This window comes from Vigna angularis, chromosome 8, assembly GCF_016808095.1.
Source record: "Vigna angularis cultivar LongXiaoDou No.4 chromosome 8, ASM1680809v1, whole genome shotgun sequence".
Lineage (NCBI taxonomy): Eukaryota > Viridiplantae > Streptophyta > Magnoliopsida > Fabales > Fabaceae > Vigna > Vigna angularis.
Genome location: NC_068977.1, coordinates 9,050,273 through 9,076,372, shown reverse-complemented (window position 1 = coordinate 9,076,372; position 26,100 = coordinate 9,050,273). Strand labels below are relative to the sequence as shown.

The 26,100-nt window shown below is 33.0% G+C and overlaps 1 protein-coding gene, 1 long non-coding RNA gene and 1 pseudogene across 4 annotated transcripts; 1 reads left to right on the top strand and 2 right to left on the bottom strand.

The window, feature by feature from the left end:
- Window positions 1-541: 541 nt before the first annotated feature.
- Window positions 542-2,110, bottom strand: LOC128193621 (uncharacterized). Of its 3 annotated transcripts, none has more exons than XR_008244980.1 (3): window positions 1,009-2,110; window positions 747-908; window positions 542-677 (listed from the first exon to the last, which is right to left on the bottom strand). It is a non-coding gene; the product is annotated as an uncharacterized LOC128193621 (long non-coding RNA). The 3 variants fall into 3 exon arrangements; XR_008244979.1 differs by having other exon boundaries at window positions 1,025-2,109; XR_008244981.1 differs by having other exon boundaries at window positions 553-677; window positions 750-908; window positions 1,025-2,109.
- A 4,892-nt stretch (window positions 2,111-7,002) lies between these two features.
- On the top strand, window positions 7,003-21,309 carry LOC108345769 (DEAD-box ATP-dependent RNA helicase 38-like; annotated as a pseudogene).
- A 1,023-nt stretch (window positions 21,310-22,332) lies between these two features.
- Window positions 22,333-23,927, bottom strand: LOC108318711 (uncharacterized). Its single transcript, XM_017556131.2, has 4 exons — window positions 22,996-23,927; window positions 22,843-22,924; window positions 22,654-22,743; window positions 22,333-22,563 (listed from the first exon to the last, which is right to left on the bottom strand). The coding sequence occupies exons 1-4, from the start codon at window positions 23,763-23,765 to the stop codon at window positions 22,426-22,428; spliced, it is 1,080 nt and encodes a 359-aa protein (XP_017411620.1). The 5' UTR covers window positions 23,766-23,927; the 3' UTR covers window positions 22,333-22,425.
- Between the last annotated feature and the right edge of the window lie 2,173 nt (window positions 23,928-26,100).

Below are 26,100 nucleotides of genomic sequence, written 5' to 3'. Positions count from 1 at the left end.
AATATGGTTGTGGACATGTATAGTGATGATATTGAAGGAATTTCTATTGAAGAAATTCCAATGAGAAATTCTGGTGATGATAACTTTAGTGTATGTTTTAACATATGAGATTCCATGAAAGAGTATCTCGACGTTCTAATAACCATTTACTTTGAGTACAATGTGTTATGTTGTAAGAACCTTGTTTTTATATTTAGTTTATTTCTATAAAACTAATAATAATAAATAATAAATAAATTTTTGTTTTTAATTTAATTTATCTTTATTTTATTTAATTTGTAATAAAGAAATGAAAGCAGCTGTCTACTTCTCTATTTTCTACTTGAAAGTTTATGCTCACCCCACCTTCATGTAAGAGTACAGTGAGATGCCACTCTCCGTAAACATTATCATAATTTGGCACCATTTTATCACGGACTTTTCTTCTCTTCACGGGAGAGGAACTATTTTACCTTGTTGGTATGTGGGGAGGATAAAGAAAGGGAAAATCGAAGGAAGGGGGATCAAGATGGTGAAAGAAAAAGAGAGAAAAACACTGGAAAGGGGGAGCTACTGAAAAACCGAGGAAGCAAGAGCAAAGATAAAGAAGATCTGAGAAGGAAGAAGAGATTAATGGAGAGGAGAGGAAGCAATGGCACAGTGAGGCAGCAAGAGCCGGGAGTTTGAAGAAAAAGAATCTGAAACAGAAAAGGAAAATATTAGATAGCTTCAAAAGGTAGGCCACTAAATTTGAACCTTAAGATTACCACTTGTATGTGATCTTCTGTATATGATATTGGCTGAATGCATGTTACTATATCTTTGGGATGACGTCTGCTTAGATGTTAATATTATTATGAGCGAAAAAGATATTTCTTCCATCACTCATTTCACAACTCCATTCCATTCAATCTAGCCAGAATCCGTTCCTACAACATCAGAAAATATTGTTCATACAAATACCAGTTCATTACATGAAATGTATGCCAAAACATCTTCTAGCCAATGAATCTGCAACCTCCAACTTACTCAATCACCAGGTTACCTTCACAATTCCTAAAGCAGTCTTCGGTTCCCTACTCTCAATACTCCAAACATACTCTCGTCTTGTGCTTTCTTCCCGAGAACTTGGTTTTCAAGTAAGTCATTCGTTCCTCAACGTCAAAGCTTTAACATTCTCCTTGACCTACACCCAGATAACATTAGCAGAGCAATACCCAGTCGAAAGGGTGCAACTCTTTCATTTACATTGTTAAGTCAGAAGAGCAAATACAAAAGGAAATTCTTGTGTGTCTTTCCCATTATCGCCGGTTACCATTAAACTCTCTGTGATTACTCTCAACCGTAACAGCCACCACACCGATCACCACCGCAACCCGTTTCTCCCCTATCCGCGAACCCCATTGCTCTCACCGCCCTCTCCCACTGCCATCACAATCTTCCAGCCACCGTGAATTCCCAGTATACCGTTCACCATCAAGGATCCATCATTTCCTCATCTTCTTCTTCATGATCACGTACTTACTCCACCGATTCATCACAGCCATCACGGATTTTCTCCAGTCATCACCGGCATTCAACAAACTCAGAAGTCTCCAATAAACCGTTCACCTCGCGGGGTTGCCGCCGTTACGCAGTCACCACAGCTTCCATCGTGCACAGAACAGCCACCGAGCCGCACCTCCTCGTCGGCGCCGCTTTTCCCCGTTGCGACGCTTGCCGCCAGCTTCCTTTACACCATCGTTGTGATACCGAGCCCTTCTCCCGCCGGTGAACGCTGCCACGGAGGAAGGGATTTCCCAGACCACTGTCAACCTCCCTTCCTTTGTGCCGCCGCAACACTTTCCTCAGATTTCTCCCGGCCACCACCACCGCAATAGCGAAACCCAGCCTCCGTAAGCATTCCATCTTCGCCTCCGCCGTCGCACCACTGTCTCGCCACTTCCCATTCGGTTCCCCGTCGTTGCCGCTCGCGCCGTGCCGATTTGGGAAGGAGGAGAGAAAGCTCTTCCGCTGGTTGTCGAGAAAGGATGGATAAGAGATCTCCCTCTTCCAGATTTTTGACAAAGCTTACCCAGAAGAAAAAAAAAGAAATTTAGGTTTGGGCCTTTGGCCTATTTCTTCTTAGCAACACCCATCGTTTCTATGCATACATCTTGATATTCTTTAAATCTAAGCCCTAGCCCACGCGTTGTTTTATAATTTTAATTGTTTGGTCCAATATCTTTTATTTATTCATATCTATTAATAAAAATAGATTTCAAGCTCTTAATCTTTTCTTTCTTTTAAATGATATTTCTCTTAAAATCAAAAATATTTAAAAATATAAACATATCAATCTTTCTTCCTCTTGCCACCAGTCAGAACTACGTGAGCCTTGATTCTCTACCGAAAATGGAGATACGTAGGAGCAAGGCAATGCCTTGTCAGGTTTATTCCTCCCAAAAATCTAAACGTTTCCTCAACATCCAAATCATGATCTCTGTAGTACACGTGATGTACTAGTGTTCGTCTAGAGCGTATAGTATTCAATAGTTTGCAAGTAAGGATGTTTTTGGTTTGCTCATTATGTATTCGATTGATGTTTTATTCATGCTAGTATACTATTTGAATGAATTATTCTATGTTGTTTTAAGGATGTATGTATGCATTACCATGTAGGTAATAAAGTGAAAGGGTATGTGATTCAAAGAAATGGAAAGTGTGGTTTTACAAGTATGGTTAATGGACGTAATTCCATGGTCTTCAAGGAGAGGATACATGGTGGTGCCCTTATTGTGTGTGGAATGATTTGCATGGAAGCTCAGTCTTGGGGGTTATCCTGAAACTCCAATGGTCGGTCATTCTCAAGTAGAGAGGATTGAACCATGTGGTGAGGAGTAGCAGGAGGTCCTAGTTTTGGAGGCTTCCAGTATGCTCCAAGGTGAGTGATAACGGACTAACCTCGTGAGTGTGGTAGGGTGGGGAACCCAAGTTTCATAAGCCACCACGAGCACATGACCCGCCATAGCTCGACAATCATTCCAGTCCGGACGAGTCAAGTATCAAGTGTATTAATAAGGGAAAAGGGTAACAAGTTATGTGTATATTGAAATTCATCTGTATGTACTTACATGTTGGGTGTGCTTGTGATAACATGATTTTGTATATCTAGTTTACTCTTGTAATACGTGTTTGTGTTTTAATTGGGAATGCGTTTTCTTTTGCGATGATCATCCACTTGGATGTGAGCAGATGGCGAGGAGGTTCGTTTGGAGGCAGCATTGGAGGGAGTTAACGTTGCCGCTTAGTCGTTTTAGGATTTTTATTTGTTATTGGTACGTTAAAATACTTTGCTAAGTTTAAGTTAAAATTTTGTAGCTAATTTGAGGATGACTGTAATCCTTAATACTCTTAACTGCTTTCACATATTATGCATGATGACGTCTTATTTTATATGCATGACGTATATAATTTGGAACGTTACATATGTCGTGAAGAATAGCATAGGGTTATAGTTTATTGACAGTGTTTAGTCCTAAGCGCGAATATGATTAATCTTGTGTCTGGTCGAGTGATAACCCTTTGAGGCTAGGTTTTGCAAAACCTAGAAACCACCACAGGTGCATACCTCCAGTGAGTTTCGATGTTAAGGACGGATAATTGAGGCCAATGTCAACTATTTATGTGTATCTATATGATTTATTGTATTTAATCCATGTTTAGCTGATATTTGATATAACTTAATTGTCTTAGGACAACTCTTTTGCATATTAGTTTACCATATAGTCTCTTTTGTGTTTTCTTGTGTTTGTTTGTCTCTTTTGCGATTATCACTTTACTGTATAAGCATATGAGGGATTGGTGTTCATACACCTATAGTGGAAGGCGGTGATGATGCGAAATAATTATGTTTGTAGCTATTTTGTATATGAATTTTTTAAAACTCTAAGTCATTCTTAATTGTTTTGTCGACATTTTATTTTTAATGTTATTTACTTTTGGAGATAACTCTATTAATTCTATATATATATTTTTTGAAACAATTTATTTTGCTTTATTATCTTATAATATTTTATTTTTATTCATTATAAACTACCAAAAATTGAAATATATATATATATATATATATATATATATATATATATATATATATATATATATTATTGATTTGAAAAAATTAGATATTAAAATCTATAAAAGAAATTGCGACGATAAAAAGATATAGTTTAGTTTATATTAAAAGTAGTAACTCTAAAAGGGAAAGGAACAAATGAACTCGTAAAGAATATACCCAAAATGAAAAAACGTTATATTCAAATAAAATATTGCAAACATGTATATCCTCTCCTTTCTGTTTGCTTAATATAATTTAATATCTTTTATAAAAAATAAAAAATATAATAACTCTTTCAATTTTAATAAAATATTTAAAAAATTGTATATTTTACTCCTTCTATTTCTACATTACAATATATATATATATATATATATATATATATATATATATATATATATATATATATTTAAGAGTTTCACACAAAATGATTAATAATGTTAATTTTTTTGTTCTTATCCTATCATTATTTACCTAAGCAATTTGTGGCATAAAATATGGTGTTGAGTGTAAAGTTGATGTATTTATGGCATCATTATTATTGGATCTCTATTATTCAAGCAAGCATGTTGAAACATAGGAGAAGCATTAGGTGATGGCCAAACAAAACATGTATACTCATTCATATGTCTCTGTCTCACCTGCACTGTGTTTTTAGGCTTTTTGTTTAGTCAAGAGTACAACTCCCAAAAACTAATAAAAAAGAACTTAAGTACAATCACATCACATGTTCAAGACACCCTCCTAGTCTTCTTTCAACAATTTCTCCAAGAAAAAGAAGAAAATTGTTAATTTTTATTTGTAAAAACATGTTCCTCTATTTTTTTTTACCTTTTTAGATAATATTATAGTTTATTTACAAATTTTTTATTTATAGAATGAATAATCTTTATATAAAAAAAACACTCATTTTATTTTATAATTTTTTCCCAAAATTTGTAATTGTTATTAAGAGGTGAGTTTTAAGCCTAACTCAATCCCACAAAACTGGTTTATAGATTTATATCCACTTATATATTATAAATTGACCTTATCTATAGTTGATGTGAAACTTTTGACCGTTCTAAAAATGTTATTATAAAAAAGTATTTAATTATTTTTTTAATAGTTATAATATTGTGATTAACTTTACTAAGATTAATTATCATGAATTTTTATTAACCCTACCTTCTCAAGAGTATTTTCTAGATTAAAAATATATATAAAAAAATCTCTAAATTTTTTTATCAAAAAATTTATTTTTTGGTGGAAATATTTCACTATCTAAGTGTCTTTCCAATTTCAAATATATTCTTCCTTAAAATCAACCTTTATTATAGAAAGCTTAGTAACAATGATATAACACTAAGGTTATGACTTTCTAGATTCTGACTTTTCCTATATGATATCATTTGTCATTTTCGAAGTTGCTTCCTACATAGAGGTAGGATTTATAACGTCATTATCTAAGAAATTATTTTAACTTTTGAGAGGAGGAAGAGTGTTAATGGTGTTAAAATATACTTGGAATAAATGTTTATAACAATGTTTGTGATGAATATATTTTGAGAAAGTTTAAGTTATTTCAACCATTATTAAATATATTTTGTCCACAAAAAATTGGATTGATTAATTGCAAATATTTTACTTTTATAATTTATTTTATATATTTATTGTAATACAATAAAAGTGGATTAACTTGATCCATTTGATTAATTTATTTTATAATAGTAAAGTGAAAATATTTACTTAATTCTTTAAATATTATTATATTAATAATAGTTAAAAATTAAAATATCAACATGTTAACAAACAAAACCAAGTAAGGATCAAATTATGTACTTATATATATATATATATATATATATATATATATATATATATATATATATATGAATAAGCAATTAAAATAACTTTATCCTTTAGTATAACAATAAAATTATATTTTGATGATAACATTAAAAACACTGGCTTAAATGTGAGGTTTTAATTAATTAAACTTTCACTCTTCCTATTCTCTATTGGTTATGTGACAGTGACATTTATGAATAACATTAAATGATATTTATGAGAATAATTAAGTATTTGTATTTTATTCTGAGACATGGTTTTGATGCTACATTTTTATGAAACCAAGTTTAATATTTCAAATTACAAAAAATAATTCATATTGGAGCCAATATCTTTGCATTCAAATAAATAATTGAAAATGAAAACTCTATTTAAATTTGAAAGGATTTAAATCTATAAACATGACAATTGAAAATGAAAACTCTATGTAAATTTGAAAATTTAAAAACGATAATCAAATTTAAAAAAACCCAAAACATCAAATATTATTCGACAAAACCGAAATTAAAATTGAGTTAGAAATTGAACACCTAATTTTGTGGAAAAAAAACTGTATATGAGCAAGGTTTCAATAATAGTAATTTAAAAAAAAATATCAATGTAAAAGTTTTTATTTCAAACAATGAAAATCATCATTGATTAATCCTTTGAAATAAAATAATATTAAAAAAATATTCGTGTATGAAGCTGAGAAAAAAATTCTATAAACAAATATATTCTGTTTCTAGTTATTTTCTAGTTTTCGGAAACAGTTCTTTTTTATTTTCTTTTTTCTTTATCGAATACATTTTTAGAAAATATCAGAACTTTAAAAACTTGTTTTTATTATTATCATCGGTGTGAGAATAAATCATGAAGTTAAGAAAGAAAAAAGTCTATAAAAAAAATGATTTTGTTGTTTTTGATTCTGACCCAAAAGTTTTCTTTCTTCAAAAAGGCCCACGGGCCCAGTAACCAAGTCGAACAGCAGCTTTTCAAACGATACTTACCGTCGCACCATCTATTTAAGTTTTTTTTTTTATATTTTATTTAAACTACGATAGTTTTTTCTTTCTTAATTTTTAAAACTAAAAAAAAAATATCCCCGTTTAAATAAAATGGATGAGAGTCAATGTTTCTTTCGGAATCAGGTGTGATTTATAAAGCATTTTAGAATTAAATTTCTAAAAAAATGTTTGATATATTTCAAAATTTAAACTTAAAAAAAAAAGTAATTATGGAAGAGTGTTTTATATGAGTTTTGATATTTAATTCTATAATGTTTTTAATCATTTTAAAATTTAAATTCTAAAAGATATTAGAAACGTATTCTTCAAAATTGTCATCCCGTTTTATTATGCATAAGAATAATTTATGAGTAAAATTATAAAATGATTAAAGTATAGTGTAACGTACAAAGGAAAATATGTTATAAATATTTTTTTTTCTTTTACATTAATAAACATTTTATATTTATATTTGTTTTAGAAAGTGTTGCTAAAAAAGTGAAGGCAAATAAATGGGCCTGTCCAAAGAAGCCCGTGTTTAACAAGAAACTTATTCATTAATTTCTTCTATATAATCTAAATTTTTAAATTTCAGATTTTATGTTCAGACTATGTTATAAATTATTTAATTGAAAACACAGTTTTTAATTAATTATGAAGTATTACAAAAGTTGCATATCAAACAATTTTTATATTATGGAGATAGGAAATAATAGTAATAATAATAATGAAGAAATAAAATGTTAGGTGAGAAATAACCATATTTATTGATATTTGGTAAAATCTTTTATGATAAAATTCATTTCTTACTTATTATTAGTCTAAAAATTTTATATTTATTATTAAATAATCAATTTTGAAAAAAAAATGTTAAGCACTCAACTACTTGCATAGAGCTAAATGAAGGGGTCATTGAAAAGATTTGAAGATTAAAGAAAATTGAAATTGATTTAGCAAAACAAAGACTATACAATATATTTGCACAGACTTTAATAAGATAACTTATAATAGTATATACTATTTCTTGTAAAAATTTAGATTAAGAAAAAGTCAATAAAAGAATAACATTCACTTAATGATTTGTAATCAATTGTGAAATAAGGATATGATCAAGTTACGATAATATAGATATTTTTTCAATTCTTAGTCACATGAAACAATATAGTTTGACATGATTTATTGATAAAAATATATATATTAAAAGATGTCAATCCATTTAATAAATCTCAATAAAAAAATATTATTTGTAGTTTCACAAGAATCTCTAAATTTCATATTCTTATATAACAATATCCAATTTATTAATAATTAATTACTCTTTTCTTTTTTTATCATTCTACGTGTCTTTTAACAATAAAACGATTTTTTCTTTTAAAATATGTTTTAAAAAGTAGAAATAAAATTTAAATAGCGTTTAATGTTGAATTTTTATATGTGATAAAAACATGATTGGTTAAAAATTTAATTATAAAAATTTCACATTAAATAAAAATAAAAATGTTAAATAATATAAAAAAAATCATAAATTCATTTACTTAATATTTTAGATTAAAGATGATATAAAATATATTATATAAAAGAGATTATTGTGAATAGAAATATAAATCTAAATTTCAGTGTTACTTAATCATGTTGAATTCCCTTAAAATTGTTTTTATTTTATAAATAAATCTAAATTGTTTTTAAAATTTTATTTTATATTTAAATTTTAATAATTATTTAATTTAATTTAATATTTATATATAATTTAATATATTTAAATATATTAAATATTTTATTTAATACAATTTTATTTTTATTGTTATTATTTTTATTTTAATAACTTATCGGATATGAATTCCCTAGGGTTTTGTAATGTGGTCAGTTTACCTCTGGAGAAACGTCGTACACGTCGGCTGCGAAGTTCGAGGACTTAAACCTCTCGCCGGAGCTTCTGAAAGGGCTCTACGTGGAGATGAAGTTCCAGAAGCCGAGCAAGATCCAGGCGATAAGTTTGCCGATATCCTCAACCCGCCGCACCGTGACCTCATCGCGCAGGCGCACAACGGGTTTGGGAAGACCACGTGCTTCGTGCTTGGGATGCTCAGCCGCGTCGATCCCAAGGTGCAGGCGCCGCAGGCTCTCTGTGTCTGTCCCACTCAGGCGTTGGCTAATCAGAACATCGAGGTTCTCTTCAAGATGGGGAAGTACACCGGGATTGCGTCGGAGTGCGCTGTGCCCACAGATAGCAATGCGCTCTCGATTGCGAAAAGGGCGCCGAGTATGGCGCAGGTGGTGATCGGAACCCCTGGCACCATCAAGAAGTGGATGAGCTTCAAGAAACTTGGGGCCGCCAGGTTGAAGATTCTTGTTTTTGACGAGGCAGATCAAATGCTCGCGGAGGTAATTTTACTGCATTTTATTGAAGAACTACCTAGTGAAACTGCTAAAGCTATATTTAAAATGGTTTGCGTGCTGTAATTGTGTTGCTGGGTAGATTGTCAGTTTGTGATGGATATAGAGGAATAGAGAACTAGTAGTATTGAATCATTTGTTTTGACGATTTATTCATTTATAGTTTATAAATATGCATGCCAGAGATTGAGCATTACACAGTTTTAGGTTCGGGAATGTTCGTAAGTCACATGTTCATTTGTCTTATTTTTAATAGAAATTTGCTGGTAAATATTCCATGTCTTGATTAATGTTGCAGGATGGATTTAAAGAGGATTTCCCTGAGGATAATGGAAGAAATAGAAAAAGTCAATTCTAATTGTCAGGTTGGTTGAATTCTCTCTCACGTTGTTCTTCCATGGATCATGATATCTCTATTGTCCATCTGCACAAGAAATTATTTCATAGATTTGTCTACCTGACTGAGATATATGCTCCAATTAGACTCAGCCATATATTTTACATTGAAACATGTGCTGCAGTGGGTGAAATTGATTTTTTATAAGCCAAATGGAAGCTAAGTAACCGCATGATATATTTTTTCTTGATGCAATTACTTTACAAGTGATGTGTTAGTTTCTCTGATTGAACTTGTGTGGTAAATTTTTGCATCCATATAGTGAGTGGTGATTGCATGTGCTGCAGTCATACGTGTAGAGACATGATACGTAGTTATAGTCACCTATTCTTCTGCATATTGTTTCGTTAGTTCATGCAAAATTTAAATCACTTTGAGTCCTTTTATAACGTGTGAAAGATATGAAGTTAACCATCCATTCATATTACGAGAAGAGATAACTGTCTAGTGAAATATATCTTGTTCAGTCAAACAACATCACATGGATATAAAGATTACATTTTCTTTTGGTTGATATTAATGGATTTGTACTAGTCAATTTGAATTTGCACAATTTTGGAGCATCATAACTATTGGATCTGCATTTGAACAAAGCTTTCTGCCGTGAGTTTCTTTTTATCTAGAAAATTGATTGGTCTTGGGTGTACCCCCAAGTTCTTCTGTTTTCTGCTACATTTAATGACACCGTCAAGAATTTCGTTTCAAGGACAGTCAAAGAGGATCATAATAAACTTTTTGTAAAGAAAGAAGAACTATCTTTAGATGCAGTGAAGCAATATAAAGTCTACTGTTCTGATGAACTTGCGAAGATTGAAGTGATAAAAGATTACATATTTGAAATAGGAGAGAATGTGGGGCAAACCATTATATTTGTGCGTACAAGAAATAGTGCACAAATGTTGCATAAATCACTTGTTGACATGGGCTACGAGGTTACATCTATACAAGGTGCTCTTGGTCATGACGAGAGAGAGAAAATTGTTAAGGAGTTCAGAGATGGTTTGACTCAAGTTCTTATTTCAACTGATCTTCTTGCTCGGGGCTTTTATCAGCAACAGCTACTACGTTTTGGCCAATCAGAATCTTGGAGAGGAGGGAAATTGATAGGAGGCTAAAGGTGTATGTGAGAAGAAACAGAAGAGAGAAGCAGTTAGTTAGTTAGTGGGTCAGTAGCCTAACTGTTTTATCAGTTAGGAAGGGGGATGTATCTGTTAGGAGGCCAAACTTGTATAAATAGCTAGAGAGGAGAAGGATAGGGACTTTTTGTCAATTCTTGTATCTGAATCAGACTTGTAGTCTGCTTGGGGGGAGATTAGGCTCCTACGTTCCTATATTCTTGTATTCTTTCTTGTTCTCTATTAATCAGAGGAGGTTATTCAGTATTATGGAGGATTCTGTGTGAGTTAAGGTGTGGGAAGCGTATAGGTTTCATTACTCGAGACCTATCATTTGGTCCGACCTGCCGGATCCAAACGAATTGGAGAAAACGCGAAGATGGAGAATGCGACGGAGGCAAGGCTTGAAGCCATTGAGATTACGATGGAGGGGATGAAGGCTGAATCGGCGGCGGTACGAAGGGACCTTCAACAAATAATGAAGATTTTGGGAACGCAAGGCCATCACGGTCCTCAGACGGAAGGGAGTTCAGAAGATAGCTCCGTCAACGATAATCAGCATAGGGGACCCAGAGTGATTGGAGTGGGCGAAAATGGTGGAAAAGGGGGAGAACAGAAACCGTGGAGGAAGAGGGTAGAGTTACCGACCTTTGAAGGAGAGGAGCCACTCAGTTGGCTCAATCGGGCAGAAAGATTCTTTGACATACAGAAAATAACGGACGACGAAGAAAAGGTGGAACTCGCATATGTGAGCATGGAGGGGAGTGCGGCGTACTGGTTTACGTTTTGGAAAGAGAAGGCTCGAAATCGATCGTGGGATGGCCTGAAGGCGGCCATGATTAATCGCTTTGGGAAGGGATTCAGAGGCACGGTGTTCGAGCGATTGGCCAATCTACGGCAAGAAGGCACAGTGGAAGAATTTGTTCGGAGTTTCGAAACGTTGATGGGGCAGACGAAAGGGGTACCGGAGGAACAGGTGTTAGGGTATTTCTTGGCTGGGTTACGGGAAGACGTGAAGGGACAGGTGCGAATTCAGAATCCTTCTGAATTAATGGAAGCGATGAGGATAGCAAGGGATGTGGAAGATGCGGCGCTGCGAGTTCAAGGATGGCAAGCAAGTGGGTCTAAGACGAACCCATACGTTATGCGACCTATCGGGAATGTGACGCGAACGGAGCCGGTGAGAACTGCGACGACCCAAGTAGTGAAAACGGAGGGTGGAGGAGTCGCGAGAAGAGAGGGAGTGGCGTCGAACATGGTGACGAGAGGGAGCGTCGCTGTTGAAATGTATTATGCATATGTTACTGTGTAGCTACTGTGTAGCCCAACTTTGATGGTTGGGATTAATTCCCACCTACTACATACTCTATTTATAGAGTATCACACATTGTAATATATCATCTAAGAAATAAAAACTACTTATGTAGTTATTTTACATGGTATCAGAGCAGGTTCTCTGATCTACCTCTGGGGTCTCTGCTGTCTGCCGGCGGCCGGCAGCCATGGCCGCCGGCAGCCCCTACAGTTTCCGGTGACAGCCTCTACAGTTTCCGCCCCTCATATTTCAGTGGGCATTTCTCTTCTTAAATCTGTTCTGAGACGATGTGGAGAGGGATATTTGGTGTTGCTACCTTCAATTGCCTTGTTTGTGCAACAATTTGGATTGACACGATGTGAAGCCGATCATTCAGTATTTTATGGGCATTCTACTCCTAACAAATGTGTTTATCTTATGGTCTATGTTGACGATATTGTGATTACAGGAAATGATGTTGCGAGAATTGCTCAATTAAAAGATCACTTGTTCAACCACTTCCAAACCAAAGACCTAGGTCGGTTGAAATACTTCCTTGGTATTGAAGTGGCACAATCAAAAGAAGGAGTCGTCATTTCACAAAGAAAATATGCCCTTGATATTTTGGAGGAAACAGGTCTTACAGATTGCAAGCCTATTGATAGTCCTATGGACTCAAATCAAAAGTTAATGAGAGACCATGGTCACTAAGCCATGAATCAATTTTTTTGACGCTGTCTACCTAACTTAACGGCAAGGTTTAATTTGATTCAAATTTTAACAATTAAGGACCTAATCGAGAGACTTTAAAATACGAGGACCTATTTGAGACGATCCTACACAAATAGGGATATCGAAAAGGATTAAACCTATTTTTTTATTATTTTTTGCGGGTAGCGGGTACCCGCGAGACGAATAGTTTAATACCTGTATCCGACCCGCAAAGAAGCGGGTATTTTAATACCCGCTACCCGTTACCCGTGGGTAAAAAATATCTGCGGGTATCAACTACCCGCAGCGGGTTTTATCAGCGGGTACCCGCGGACACAGGTTTTTTTGCCATCCCTAATCCTGCACCTTCAATTTCCTAAAATACCCCTTATTAATTAGATGATGATTTATTAACTTTTTGTTTATTGAAAATTTTTATACTCATTGATTACTCTTCCCACTTCCTTCTATAAGGAAACATGCATTCCTCCACCTCTCGATCTCCGCATCCCCATTTCATTTTTATTAATAAACCATACAACCTTGCACCCCATTTCATATTTAAATTATTTTCTTTAGTTGTTATATTAGTTTATAAATTTTTTAATTTTATATATAAATTTATAATGTATTATATAATTTTTAACTAATATAAATTAATTTATATGGATTTATTAAAATTAATAAAATTATTTTTAACAAAAATAAACTTAAGGTGAAACCATCCGGATATGAAAATCCGAATCTATATAAACGGATGTGGATATCCGATACTTATAATTTCAAAATTCAATTTAAATTTAATTTTATATAAAAATTAAATTATATTATTTATTTAATTGTTTTATTAATTTACAATTATTTTTAAAATTATATATAATTTTTTATAAGTTTATATTGTATTATATAATTTTTAGTTAATATAAATTAATTTTTATTGAGTTTATTAAAATTAATAAAATTGTTTTTGAATAAAAATAAATGTAAAATGAGCCATCGGATATGCAAATCCGAACCAATAGTAATCGGATGATGATATCCGATGATAACATTTTCGGATGTCAAAATCCGACGAATATTTAATATGTTATATAAAGATTTAATTATCTAAATTAGACTCAAGATTCCTTAAATTTCAGAAAAAAACTAACTTCCTCCTCTGCCTTTGATTTCCACTCTAAAATTCCTTCATACATCACACATAGCCTTCTAATATATATATTTGTTACGAAATATACTGCATGAAAACCAATCCACCCACAATTCTCTTTTTATTTAAATTCACCTTGCAACATCTCTTCTCTTTCCATTGTTATTTTTAATTTCTCCTTCCTACCATCCACACTAACCTTCATTTCAATTTCACAGAAACCACCCTCTGCATATCTCTCCATTCTTTCTTATAACCCATCATGTTAAACAAACTCTACTTCCCCTTAACCCTTAAAACTCACCTAGATTCTTCCTCCTTTTTTCTATTTCCCACTGTCACAAACTTTCATCTCTGCCAGTTTCTAAACAACCCATCTTCTTCTTCATACAAGTTGCACTTTCTTTCCGAACTATCCTTTCCACTACTACAGCAAGACCCATACCCATAAGATAATTTCCTAGTCACTCCCCTTACTACTTCCAACCACACTCTTTTCTTCTTCTCCTACTAATAAACCTATCATTCTCAAAACTATTCACACATGCACTGGTTCATTTAAATCATGCATTCTAGTTTAAGAAACCCATCTCCATCTCTTTCCTCATCTACACACTCCCTTTCCTCTTTCACGTATAACACTGGCCAATATCTACTACCTCTCTTTCCTCCCTCATTCTTCTCTTTCTTCCATTTGTTCCCACTAAGATTTACGTATATTATCAACGTTCCACATTACCCACCACTCACAATGCTCTTCTTCCTCGTTTCTATTACCACGTTATCTCTTCTTCTCTTTTCCTGCATTCCCTTGCATCTCATAGCTCACAGACCATACTCTTCTACTATTCTTTCCTCCATACTTCTCTTATTTCCTTATTCTTTTCCCAACATAACACCCCAAGCACGTAACAACCAGGCCGTGGTAGACAACCATGCAACCAACACTATCTTTTCTTCTCTCATTTAACTTTTATAACTCTCGCTTTTCTTCCTTTCATCTTTATATCTCACCCCTTCCTCTCTCAATTATATTCTTACTTAAATTTCTTACTCTTAACCTACCAAGAGCATCCTCTCAGTTTCCCTGGCAACTACCACCACAACCACTTCTACTAACTCTCTTCTCATCACACATCATCCACACCAGGGAGGGGGAAAAACGCGGCCATGTGCCTGCTTAACAGAGGAAGAGGAAAGGCACGAGTGTGGTGGTCTATGTGTGTAAAAATTGAGAGACGAAAGAAAGTCCAGAAAAATGAGATGCGAGGACTGTAATTGAAATGCGAGAGAGAAGTAAGAGGGAAAGTCTGTGCTGACAGCAATAAAAAAATATTAAAAGTTTCTTAATTAGGGGTAATGTAGGTATTTTATAAAACTTGGACGTCTTGATTTTCCAAAAAAAAATGGCCCTTGGCCCGGCCCAAAAGAAAATGAAGGAATTCATTTATTATAAGAAGGACTGCTGACTGCATGCAAAGTATTCAGAATATGGATTCCGATCTTGATTATCAGTTGTTACAATTTCTGCTGGCACGAGTAATCAAGTTTTTTAGTGAAGGGGAGTATGAGTTGGCTTATTTGGAAGCACAGAAGATCACGGATGCAATCAAGAAGATGACGCCACCGCTTCAAGCCTGTCCTTTCCATCAACCAGTGAAGGCGGCGCCTTGTCATCTTTATCAACCGTGTCCTCATCGATATTGTCATCAGTGGCAGCCGCCAATTTGGCAGTCGCAGCCGGACCACTGGCAGAGGCCGGACTGGCAGAGGCCGGACTGGCAGAGGCCCGAAATGCGGATGAGGCCCGAAATGCGGATGAGGCCCGAAGCGCCGATGAGGCCCGAAGCGCCGATGAGGCCCGAAGCTCCGATGAGGCCCGAAGCTCCGATGAGGCCGCAATCGTAGATGCGACCTAATTGGTAGAGTCATCATTAATTGCCGCTGCCGCTGTCGCCGCCGCTGCCGCTTTGTATGTTTTTGTATAAATAGTGACTATATGAATAATGAACCTACCAAAATAAAATCTAGTTTGTGCTGCCGTCTGCCGCCGCGGCCGCCGCGGCGTGATGCCCATGTATAATCAAATTCACTTTCTTTTCTCGATCTTTCTCTTTCTTTCACTTACGCTGTGTTCGCATGAACAGATTTTACTGTTCATGCGAACTTGCGAGCGAGGATAACAATTTAAATTGTGTTCGTTTGGTGGGATTTGCAACGATGTAATTAAGCTGATTTGCGAGATACACTCGTTTTCGGTTTCGCGCTATCATGGTGAGATTTGCAATGATTTGAAGTAAAATCTCATGTTTGCCCTCATTGGTTTTTAAAATATCCATGGTTGAAAATTAAGAATGAAGATGGGAAAGTCACAAAGCATAGCGTATTCGGATACAAGGAAGGGGTATTCGGTTCCGCAACTTGCAGCAAAAGTGAATCAGGGTGTATTCGATTCCTTTTAATTTGTATTCGATCCACTGTCCTGTTCGGTTCCCAATCTATTTTATTCAATTCCTAACTCCTATATTGTCAAGTATTGGGTTGGATGCATCATCATATGGCAACACCAATTAGGATTCTCAAACTCTACATTCATTTTTATTATACATTAATATTTATTATATTAAAAAGATAATATTATCACAATCAAGATTAATAAACGGCTGTTGCTTCCAACATGACACCTTCAAATAAATTTTTTTAACCAACTCCTCCATAGCTAAAAATGCTCCACAAATTTCCTTCAATTTTAAGAAATACGTGGATGGACTTTTAAAATTAGTTTTTAGATAAAAAATTAATGTAAACATTTTTAATAATTAATGTTAATTTTTTATTCTTTATAAACATTTTTACAATTAAATATAACATTAATAAATAACATTTTATATTACTTTTATAACTAGGGGTATTTTGGTAATCTTTAATTTCTACCAATTAAACTAATTTTTTAAATCTATCACATCAATCAAATCCTACACTAATTCTCACAAACTTTACCCTCAAATCCACTCTCAATTACCCACAAATCCACTCAAAAAAACAACATTAAAATTACTCTCAAATTCACTCAAATCCATTCAAATCATCTCTCCCAAATCATCTCTCTCAAATCTATCTAAAAGAACACAGCCTTAATTTTTCCTTTTTTCACCTAGTTTTCAATCTTTTTTCAATCTTTTTCCAATCTTTTTCCAATCTTTTCACTTATTCTTGCATGCTGGGGACTGGGGACTGGGGACTGGAGCTTCTGGATGCAAGTAACTCACTACAAAAATAAGCGCGGTAATAAATCAAGTTATGAATAGTGGTCAACATAGTTTAACATCTGTGTAATTGGTTTTATTCTTAACTGGTTCGTCTTCCCCAAAAAGGATCCAAGACTCTAAGATAATCTCCCATTTTATTAACCTTCATGATCATCTTAATTATAGGTTTTTCGTTAATATAGTTTTTCTCCTATATATATTATAGGATCGTCCATCGACAAAAGTCAAAGCGGTTCCCGGTGGTCATTCATCGCTCGGATACTTGTTTGGAGATAACTGTCCACCAAATTTGGTTTATTTTTGACTGGTTATTAAGAACATGGTATTAACTTGATCTCTTGACACTTTATTTTGAGTCATTCATCTGGATGCCTTACAAAGTTCGTATCATATTTGATTATTTTCTTATTCCTATTCAACTATACATGGAACTTTTAGTGTGTTACTGCTGACTGCAATATGGTTTTTCTTTTACAAGGTTCATTGCTTAATAATTTTATTCACCGTCTTTGTCAATCTTTTAACCTTTTCTTTTCATGGGCATTAATACAAGTTGATTTGGGATATAAGAGCAGGTGTTTGCCAACTGTTTGGGATAAAGAACATGGCCTTTTTAATGGGGCTTGCTAATAATTAATCTTGTTGAATTTCCTTTGTTGTTGATTAGAGATGATTGCTAATCATGTAGGACGTTTTGGAGGTTGCGGAAGGTCTTTCTCATTCCTCTATTTCTGGGGCTCTGTTGAAACTATTAATAGGTGGGCTTGAATGGCTTAGGAAGGCATTAGAGGCGATTTCTGGTCCTTAGAATTCTAGAAGATCCAAGTTGACTGTGATACAAGCTATTCTTACTGATTATCAGGTAATAGGTTATGAAATTTTCTGCTTTGTGTATTTTGTTATTTTGATGAGTGATTATTGTTTTGTTTGATTTATTAAATAAAGTGGCCACATTCTAGTTTGTGCGGGCATTTATATATAATTGAAAAGGAAACGAACTTGAGTGAAATTAACATTGTATCGTTTATGGTATTTAACCCTTATTTTATAAGTAAAAGGAAATAGTACAGAGGTTATGAAACTATGTCAAGAGAGAAAATGTGGTTTTAGTTTTTAGGTTGCTTTTTGAATCATGCTTACAATCAGACACTGTATGTTGGGGTTTCACAGATTTTAGCTCTGGGACATACTTATATCTCTGGTATGTTGCGCATTATTGGTTCAGGGGAATTTCCATTTCTGATAAGCATAGACTTCACAGCATTTGGTGTACACTTGAATCTTTCTTTTAGTTGTTTTTCAACTTCTGTTCTGGGAATATCCTATTCTCTTCCGGGTTTTACTTCTCTCTAATATTTTTAATAAAAGGCTAAATTTCATGCTGTGTTTGGTTCTGATACATTGATATATTTTGTTGGATCACAATACTTTCATAGTCACATCTTCAAAACTAAAATGTTTGTTCTTACATGCTTTTGAATTGGATTGAGCGCTGTTATGTGCATGACTGTTTCAAAGGGTTCCTTCCTATTACTGATACATAGAGACTGAACAACTTTGTGTTGTATTCACAATAGTGTTTACTTCCTTCTGGTTTCACTGCCTTTTGTTTTATCCTTCCCCAAGCTGTAGTTTTGCATTGTTGCATGGTGTCTTTTCCCATATAAAATAAAGTTGTTGTTATCTTAACTAATTTAATATTTGTGTATGATTTTAATTATTTCATTAAATTTATGATCTCATTTCTTTTTTGCGAATCGTTAACAAATTTTCTGATTTATTAAAGACATTGATTTATGGAACTTTGGAGAGAGAAAAGTTGGGGTGAAAATGATCAAGCTTTGTCTTAGAGTGGTTGGGAAAAATTGTTTTTGAACATCAACACTCTTTTTCTCACTGAAATGGTTCGAGGTCTAATGCTTACTCTGAAATACTTCTTTGAAACAAAAATTACAGTAAGTGTCTTTTGAAACTGTTTTTCTCAGCATTCAAAATATTGTCAAATATGATAGTATAAGAATATTTTTTATTGTCTTTGTTCAAAGGTAATATTGTTATTCAAGGTCAACAATAGTCAAATGTTCCTTTTTTTATTGACATTGCTATCTCTTTTCTGAATGTCCTCCAGATGCATGTCTGCAGAACCTGATCCTCGTCTGGCTTGAATCTAATGTTGAGGCATACTCTGGTGAAAGAAACCACTTCATTTTATACTTTGATTTAATTTTAATTTTGGTGTTTTTGTTTTGTGTGATTTTTACTTTTAATTTTAATTGGTCAATTAGTCATATTTATTATTTATAGTTTTTGATTGTTCGAATTAAGTTTCTTTAATAATTAATAAAATTATAATGGAAGTATAATATATTACGATATGTATAGTTTAGAAGAAAATCCGTAAAGCATTAAAATAATAATAAAACCTATATTTTATTATTTTTATTTAAACATTATTTATTTTTTCAAATGCATCATGTAATTTTAGATGAAAGATGGAAAACTATAAGAATTCTGTTTAGACTAGACAACTATAAATAAAGAATCAAAATTAAACCCTGATTTCATACATTTTTGTTAAAATCTTTTATTTTTGTGCTGAAGTTGGGAAATGTTAAAATGAAATCTATCAGTATATCATCTCAAAAGTATAGTTAAACATTAATGTATAGAGTAGTGACTTTAATTTTAAAAATCTATGTATATAGTCCATCTGGATCTCAGGGAGAGGGATACAAAAGAAATCTGATGAAGCAAAATTGATATTTGCTGCTGCCAAGGTAATTTAACTTAACTTTTCCCCACTCTTGTTGTTTATAGCCATAGCATGATTGTTTTTCTATAACAATATGATGAATGAGCTATATCTTTTATTCATATATTTATATCTTTTGATAATTGATACATACAAGGTGACCATGTAACGTTCCTTAATGTATAAAAGGGGTTTCATCAATCTGGTAAATCTTCAAAAAGAGAGATTTATGCTTGGGTTGGCTTGCATTCGGTTGTGAAATCAAAACAAAAAGCTCTTAATATTGGCCAGGTAGCTACTTGCTATGCTTTTACAGTAATTGTCCAGTATGCAATTAAATCAATTTTTTTATTTTACTTATATATGGTTTTCACATAGCCACTCACATTTTGAATTCCCACCATTAACATTTATGTTATTATTGCTTTGTTCTTTGTTCTTCCACCTTCTTTTCCTGCACAAGTGAACCTCTATCATATCTACTATATAACTTTTTGTCAAATGAATCCAAGTTCTTAATAAAAAAGACCTCTATATACTATACAAGGAAGTTATTGTTTATGCATCTGTCTTATACAGAGCCAAGTTTGGTATTTATGCTGGAACTGCTTTGGTGGTGTTTATTAATTTTCAGAATCTGTTTGGGGTCCATAGTAAGGGTGCTTATGGGTTTGGGGGCCATACCTAAGGTAAATCACAAAAGATATTGAGGAAAGTGAACTATAGATAGATATGTTGTAATTGTGTGGTGGAGCAAGAATAGCAATTAGCAACCCACCAAAGTGGTTGAAATAAACAATATCAATTTACTTGTTTTTTCTAGCAAAATTTGTTGAATCATCACCAGTTTCTTGATTAATTTATTTGCTATGTGTCTTTCTAGCAAAATTCCTTTATTGCTATGTTGAATCATCACCAATTTAACGGTTGTATTATCATGCATTGATGATTGAACTTGTGATTTTCTTTCTTGTGCCAAAGGGAAGTGTAAATATAAAATTTTATTTTTTTTTTTAAAAAAATGATTTCCCGGCGGTTTTGGAAAACCCTGGTAATTACCGGCGGTTTTCCAGAAACCCCTGGAAATAGGGATGGTTCCACAAAACCCTGGTTATTTCCGACGGTTCTAGAAACCCCTGGAAATAAACCGCCGGTAATTTTGTGATGTTGGTTTTCCCGGTAGTTCTTGAAATCGCAGGAATAGTATTTTTCGGGGGTTAAAACCTCCGGTAACGTAAAAAATAACCCCTACTAAAATTGTATATTTTTGTAGTGTAGATTGGAAAAAACTTATTTTTATATTTATCTTTTGTTATAAAAACAGGTCAGTATTTTTTGGAAGTTATCTTAAAGTTTTTTTTTTAATTTAAACATTAATTCTTTAATGACTAAAATTAGAAATCAATTTAAAGTCTAATCAATAACAAAATAATTATAAATAAACTATTTTAAATATTAGTAATTTTTAATTTTTAAAATGATATCTAAATTAGTTAATATAGTTATTATTTATTATTATTTAATAATTTTGTTATTGTGATTTTTTTTATTTAATAATTTTTTTAAGAATGGAACATTTATTGATCACTTTGTCTTAATAAAGCCAATGCATACCATTAATATATTAACAACTAATTATTATTTTATATTGTAAGTATATGATAAAAGAAGTGTGACAAATGATGAAGGCAATAATGATGAAGGCAATGAAGATAATAAAGAACAACAAAATTGATTATTGTAATTTAGAAAATGTTTATTTTAATTTTTAGGATTGAACATGTTATTTTTTAATTTTAACAATTAATTGTATTTCTAATATTTATGGTTTATTTTATATAATAATATTTAATTTTGATTTCACATTCTTGTTTATTATTAAAACATTTTTTATGATCATTAAATTCATTTAAATAATAATAAAAAATTATTTACATTACTTTTGGAAACTCTAACTAAGAAAACTGTCGGTATTAGCAGGGGTTTTCAGAAAATCGTCGGTATTAGTAGGGGTTTTTGAAAATCTGCCGGTATTAGCAGGGGTTTTTGAAAATCTGCCGGTATTAACGAGGGTTTTTTGAAAATTGTCGGTATAAGCAAGGATTTTTGGAAAACCGTCAGTATTAACGAGGGTTTTGAGAAAACCGCCGTTATTAGTGGGGATTTTAGAAAACCGTCGGTAATTACTTAGCGACGCAGCTTTTCTCAGGAGTTTTCGTAACTGCGGGTAACGTACTTTCCAGGGATTAAAACCGCCGGAAATAACAAAAATAAGCCCCGGTAAAAATCTAAATTTTTGTAGTGACTCCTTCACTCTGAATAGTATACATTTATATTTGTGTGCACATAGACACATTCCTTATACAAATTTTTGCATTTTTCAACTTATATTATCTTGAAAACTCTCACATGCAATTGTTAATTAGTGCCATGAATTATTTGTATGTACAAATCACAAGTTACTCACCAAATTGGCAGACAAGATGTCAGACAGTTCAATTAGATCAACAGGAAAATAAGTTTCATAATCTTTTAGTTGCCACACATGTTGATTTGATGGACGTCTCCTATAATCATACCGCATATGGTTCTGCAATGAATAAACAATAACAAAATAAAAAAACCATAATATAATAAACAGTTACATAAGAAATAAATTGAGGTAACATCAATCTTTTACCCCAAACACAGGACTAAAAACAATCCTCTTTACTACTCCGGACAACCTTTTCTCAAAATACATGAAAATTGATGATGCAAAAAATACAACCTACAAAAAAATAAAACAACAAAATTTAGCACTTTCAAATACAAGCTTCTACGTTCAACAACATCATTATTGATTCATATCATGAAAGTGCATAATTACCAAGTTGTCAACATATTGCCTCGGCCCTAGAGACTCACATTCATTTGTGCTCAGTGGTTGACCAAATATTTCAGCAATGAAACTGTAAACACAACAATAAGAATTCGCATACCAACATAACTGTTTTTTAAAAATAAAGCATTATTCTATTACCTTCGTTTAATCCCTTTTGCAGTTACTGAGTTGTACAATTTGTCGAAATCAACCTGTGTTCTAGGGTCACCTACATAAGTGCGCAAAGGCCGTACGGACATCGGTTCAACAATAACATCTCCTTCTTCATCTTCACCAATGTCAATGACTGCTGGTGGATCATAATGTTGTACACATAATGGTTCTTCACCCTCTTCATTTTCAGGTTCGGAAACCCCTTCACCTACATCGACTTCACATACACGTCCTTCATCCACTTCAGCGACAGGTTGTTCAGGTACTTCAGCGACAGGTTGTTCAGGTACTTCACCCACACGTCCTTCATCCACTGGAGCGGCAACTTCTTCAGGTACTTCACCTACACCTCCTTCATCAACTACAAAACCATGTAGTTCATGTACTTCACCTACACCTCCATCATCCACTACAGCGTCACGTATTTCACCTATTTCAATTACACCTACTTCATCCACTTCAGCCGCAGGTTCTTCATGTACTTCAACGACACCTCCTTCATCCACTTTAGCGGCATGTTCTTCAAGTACTTCACCTACAACTCCTTCCTCCGCTAAACCTACAGCTCCTTCCTCCGTTACACCTACACCTCCTTCATCCGCTACACCTACACCTCCTTCATCCGCTTCACGTACAGGTTTTTCATACACTGGATGATCTGCACCGTCAACATTCACCTCAACATCAACCGAACAATCTTCTTGAACCTTTCTACACTTCCTAATACGACGAAGTTCGTTCCGAACATCCTTCATTTTTTCTCTTAGCCTTTTTATCTTGAGGTTGTTTCTTCTTATTTTTTCCTCAGCTTCTGATTCCTAACTGTGTTCACCTTCGTTCTCATGTCGCTCTGCAGCCCTGCTACATTCAAGCCTTGCTCTATCATCCATATGGAAAGCAACACGTATGAGCGGCTTCCGGCGGTTCTAGAAACCCCTGGAAATAAACCGCCGGTAATTTTGTGATGTTGGTTTTCCCGGTAGTTCTTGAAATCGCAGGAATAGTATTTTTCGGGGGTTAAAACCTCCGGTAACGTAAAAAATAACCCCTACTAAAATTGTATATTTTTGTAGTGTAGATTGGAAAAAACTTATTTTTATATTTATCTTTTGTTATAAAAACAGGTCAGTATTTTTTGGAAGTTATCTTAAAGTTTTTTTTTTTAATTTAAACATTAATTCTTTAATGACTAAAATTAGAAATCAATTTAAAGTCTAATCAATAACAAAATAATTATAAATAAACTATTTTAAATATTAGTAATTTTTAATTTTTAAAATGGTATCTAAATTAGTTAATATAGTTATTATTTATTATTATTTAATAATTCTGTTATTGTGATTTTTTTTATTTAATAATTTTTTTAGGAATGGAACATTTATTGATCACTTTGTCTTAATAAAGCCAATGCATACCATTAATATATTAACAACTAATTATTATTTTATATTGTAAGTATATGATAAAAGAAGTGTGACAAATGATGAAGGCAATAATGATGAAGGCAATGAAGATAATAAAGAACAACAAAATTGATTATTGTAATTTAGAAAATGTTTATTTTAATTTTTAGGATTGAACATGTTATTTTTTAATTTTAACAATTAATTGTATTTCTAATATTTATGGTTTATTTTATATAATAATATTTAATTTTGATTTCACATTCTTGTTTATTATTAAAACATTTTTTATGATCATTAAATTCATTTAAATAATAAAAAAAAATTATTTACATTACTTTTGGAAACTCTAACTAAGAAAACTGTCGGTATTAGCAGGGGTTTTCAGAAAATCGTCGGTATTAGTAGGGGTTTTTGAAAATCCGCCGGTATTAGCAGGGGTTTTTGAAAATCTGCCGGTATTAACGAGGGTTTTTTGAAAATTGTCGGTATAAGCAAGGATTTTTGGAAAACCGTTAGTATTAACGAGGGTTTTGAGAAAACCGCCGGTATTAGTGGGGATTTTAGAAAACCGTCGGTAATTACTTAGCGATGCAGCTTTTCTCAGGAGTTTTCGTAACTGCGGGTAACGTACTTTCCAGGGATTAAAACCGCCGGAAATGACAAAAATAAGCCCCGGTAAAAATCTAAATTTTTGTAGTGACTCCCTCACTCTGAATAGTATACATTTATATTTGTGTGCACACAGACACATTCCTTATACAAATTTTTGCATTTTTCAACTTATATTATCTTGAAAACTCTCACATGCAATTGTTAATTAGTGCCATGAATTATTTGTATGTGTGCAGACAGAGTACCGAAGTTATATTATCACCTTAAAAAATAACAATACTTTACATTTTTAAAACTTTGTTATTGGAAGGAAATTGGGTGATTCAGTGTAGACATTAGAAACTTGAGTTTTATTCAATTCTTGCCTCAATGAAAATATAAACTATTGCAACTTGGTTTTGTTCTTGTGTGGCATCCTTGAGCCTTTGATATTCAAATAATCAGAAATTCACCAGTAACAAACATTAGAAGATCAGGATGACAAGAATTTAGAACAGAGCATGCGGAATAATAATTATAAATTTTATTTCTGAAATGCATTCATTAATGGAGTGTAGCAGAAAGTGAAACTCTGGTTATCAATAGAAAAGAAAATTACATGCACTGGGACTTCAAAAAAACATGTTTAATTGCATCAGACAGAACAACTAAACTTGATTTATAAATTCCTTTCTATCCTTACATATAAAAGATAGATGACAATTATTTATTTTTACCATACTAAAGGGTATATATCTCAAACAATGAAGTTTGGAACAGTTGATCTGCCTCCTTATCGAGCTTTCTCACTGGATGAGATTGTAGCAGCTACAAACAACTTTGACTTGGCTTGTTTAATACATCATTTGCCTCCAAATGATGTGTTAAACCTTTTAATTATAATGTCTATGTTGATTATAGAAAACTATTCCTTTGAGCCTAAGATTCAGGGGAGAGTGTTATGTCATATTAAGGAATGAATCTGTTTTCTAGCTTAAAATGTTATGAAACACTAGTTTCTTGACAAATATGCTGCGGCTAATACATGTTCGTGTCATAACATGCCCATCAGCTTGCATGAAGAAAGTAATTT

Excerpts from the sequence above, each read along its gene's own strand:
- LOC108318711 (XM_017556131.2), bottom strand. The coding sequence starts at position 23,765 with ATGAAGGATGTTCGGAACGAACTTCGTCGTATTAGGAAGTGTAGAAAG. Across the intron at positions 22,925-22,995 it reads GCAAAAGGGATTAAACGAAG|TTTCATTGCTGAAATATTTG; the intron begins GTAATAGAATAA and ends TTGTGTTTACAG. Across the intron at positions 22,564-22,653 it reads TTTTTAGTCCTGTGTTTGGG|AACCATATGCGGTATGATTA; the intron begins GTAAAAGATTGA and ends TATTCATTGCAG.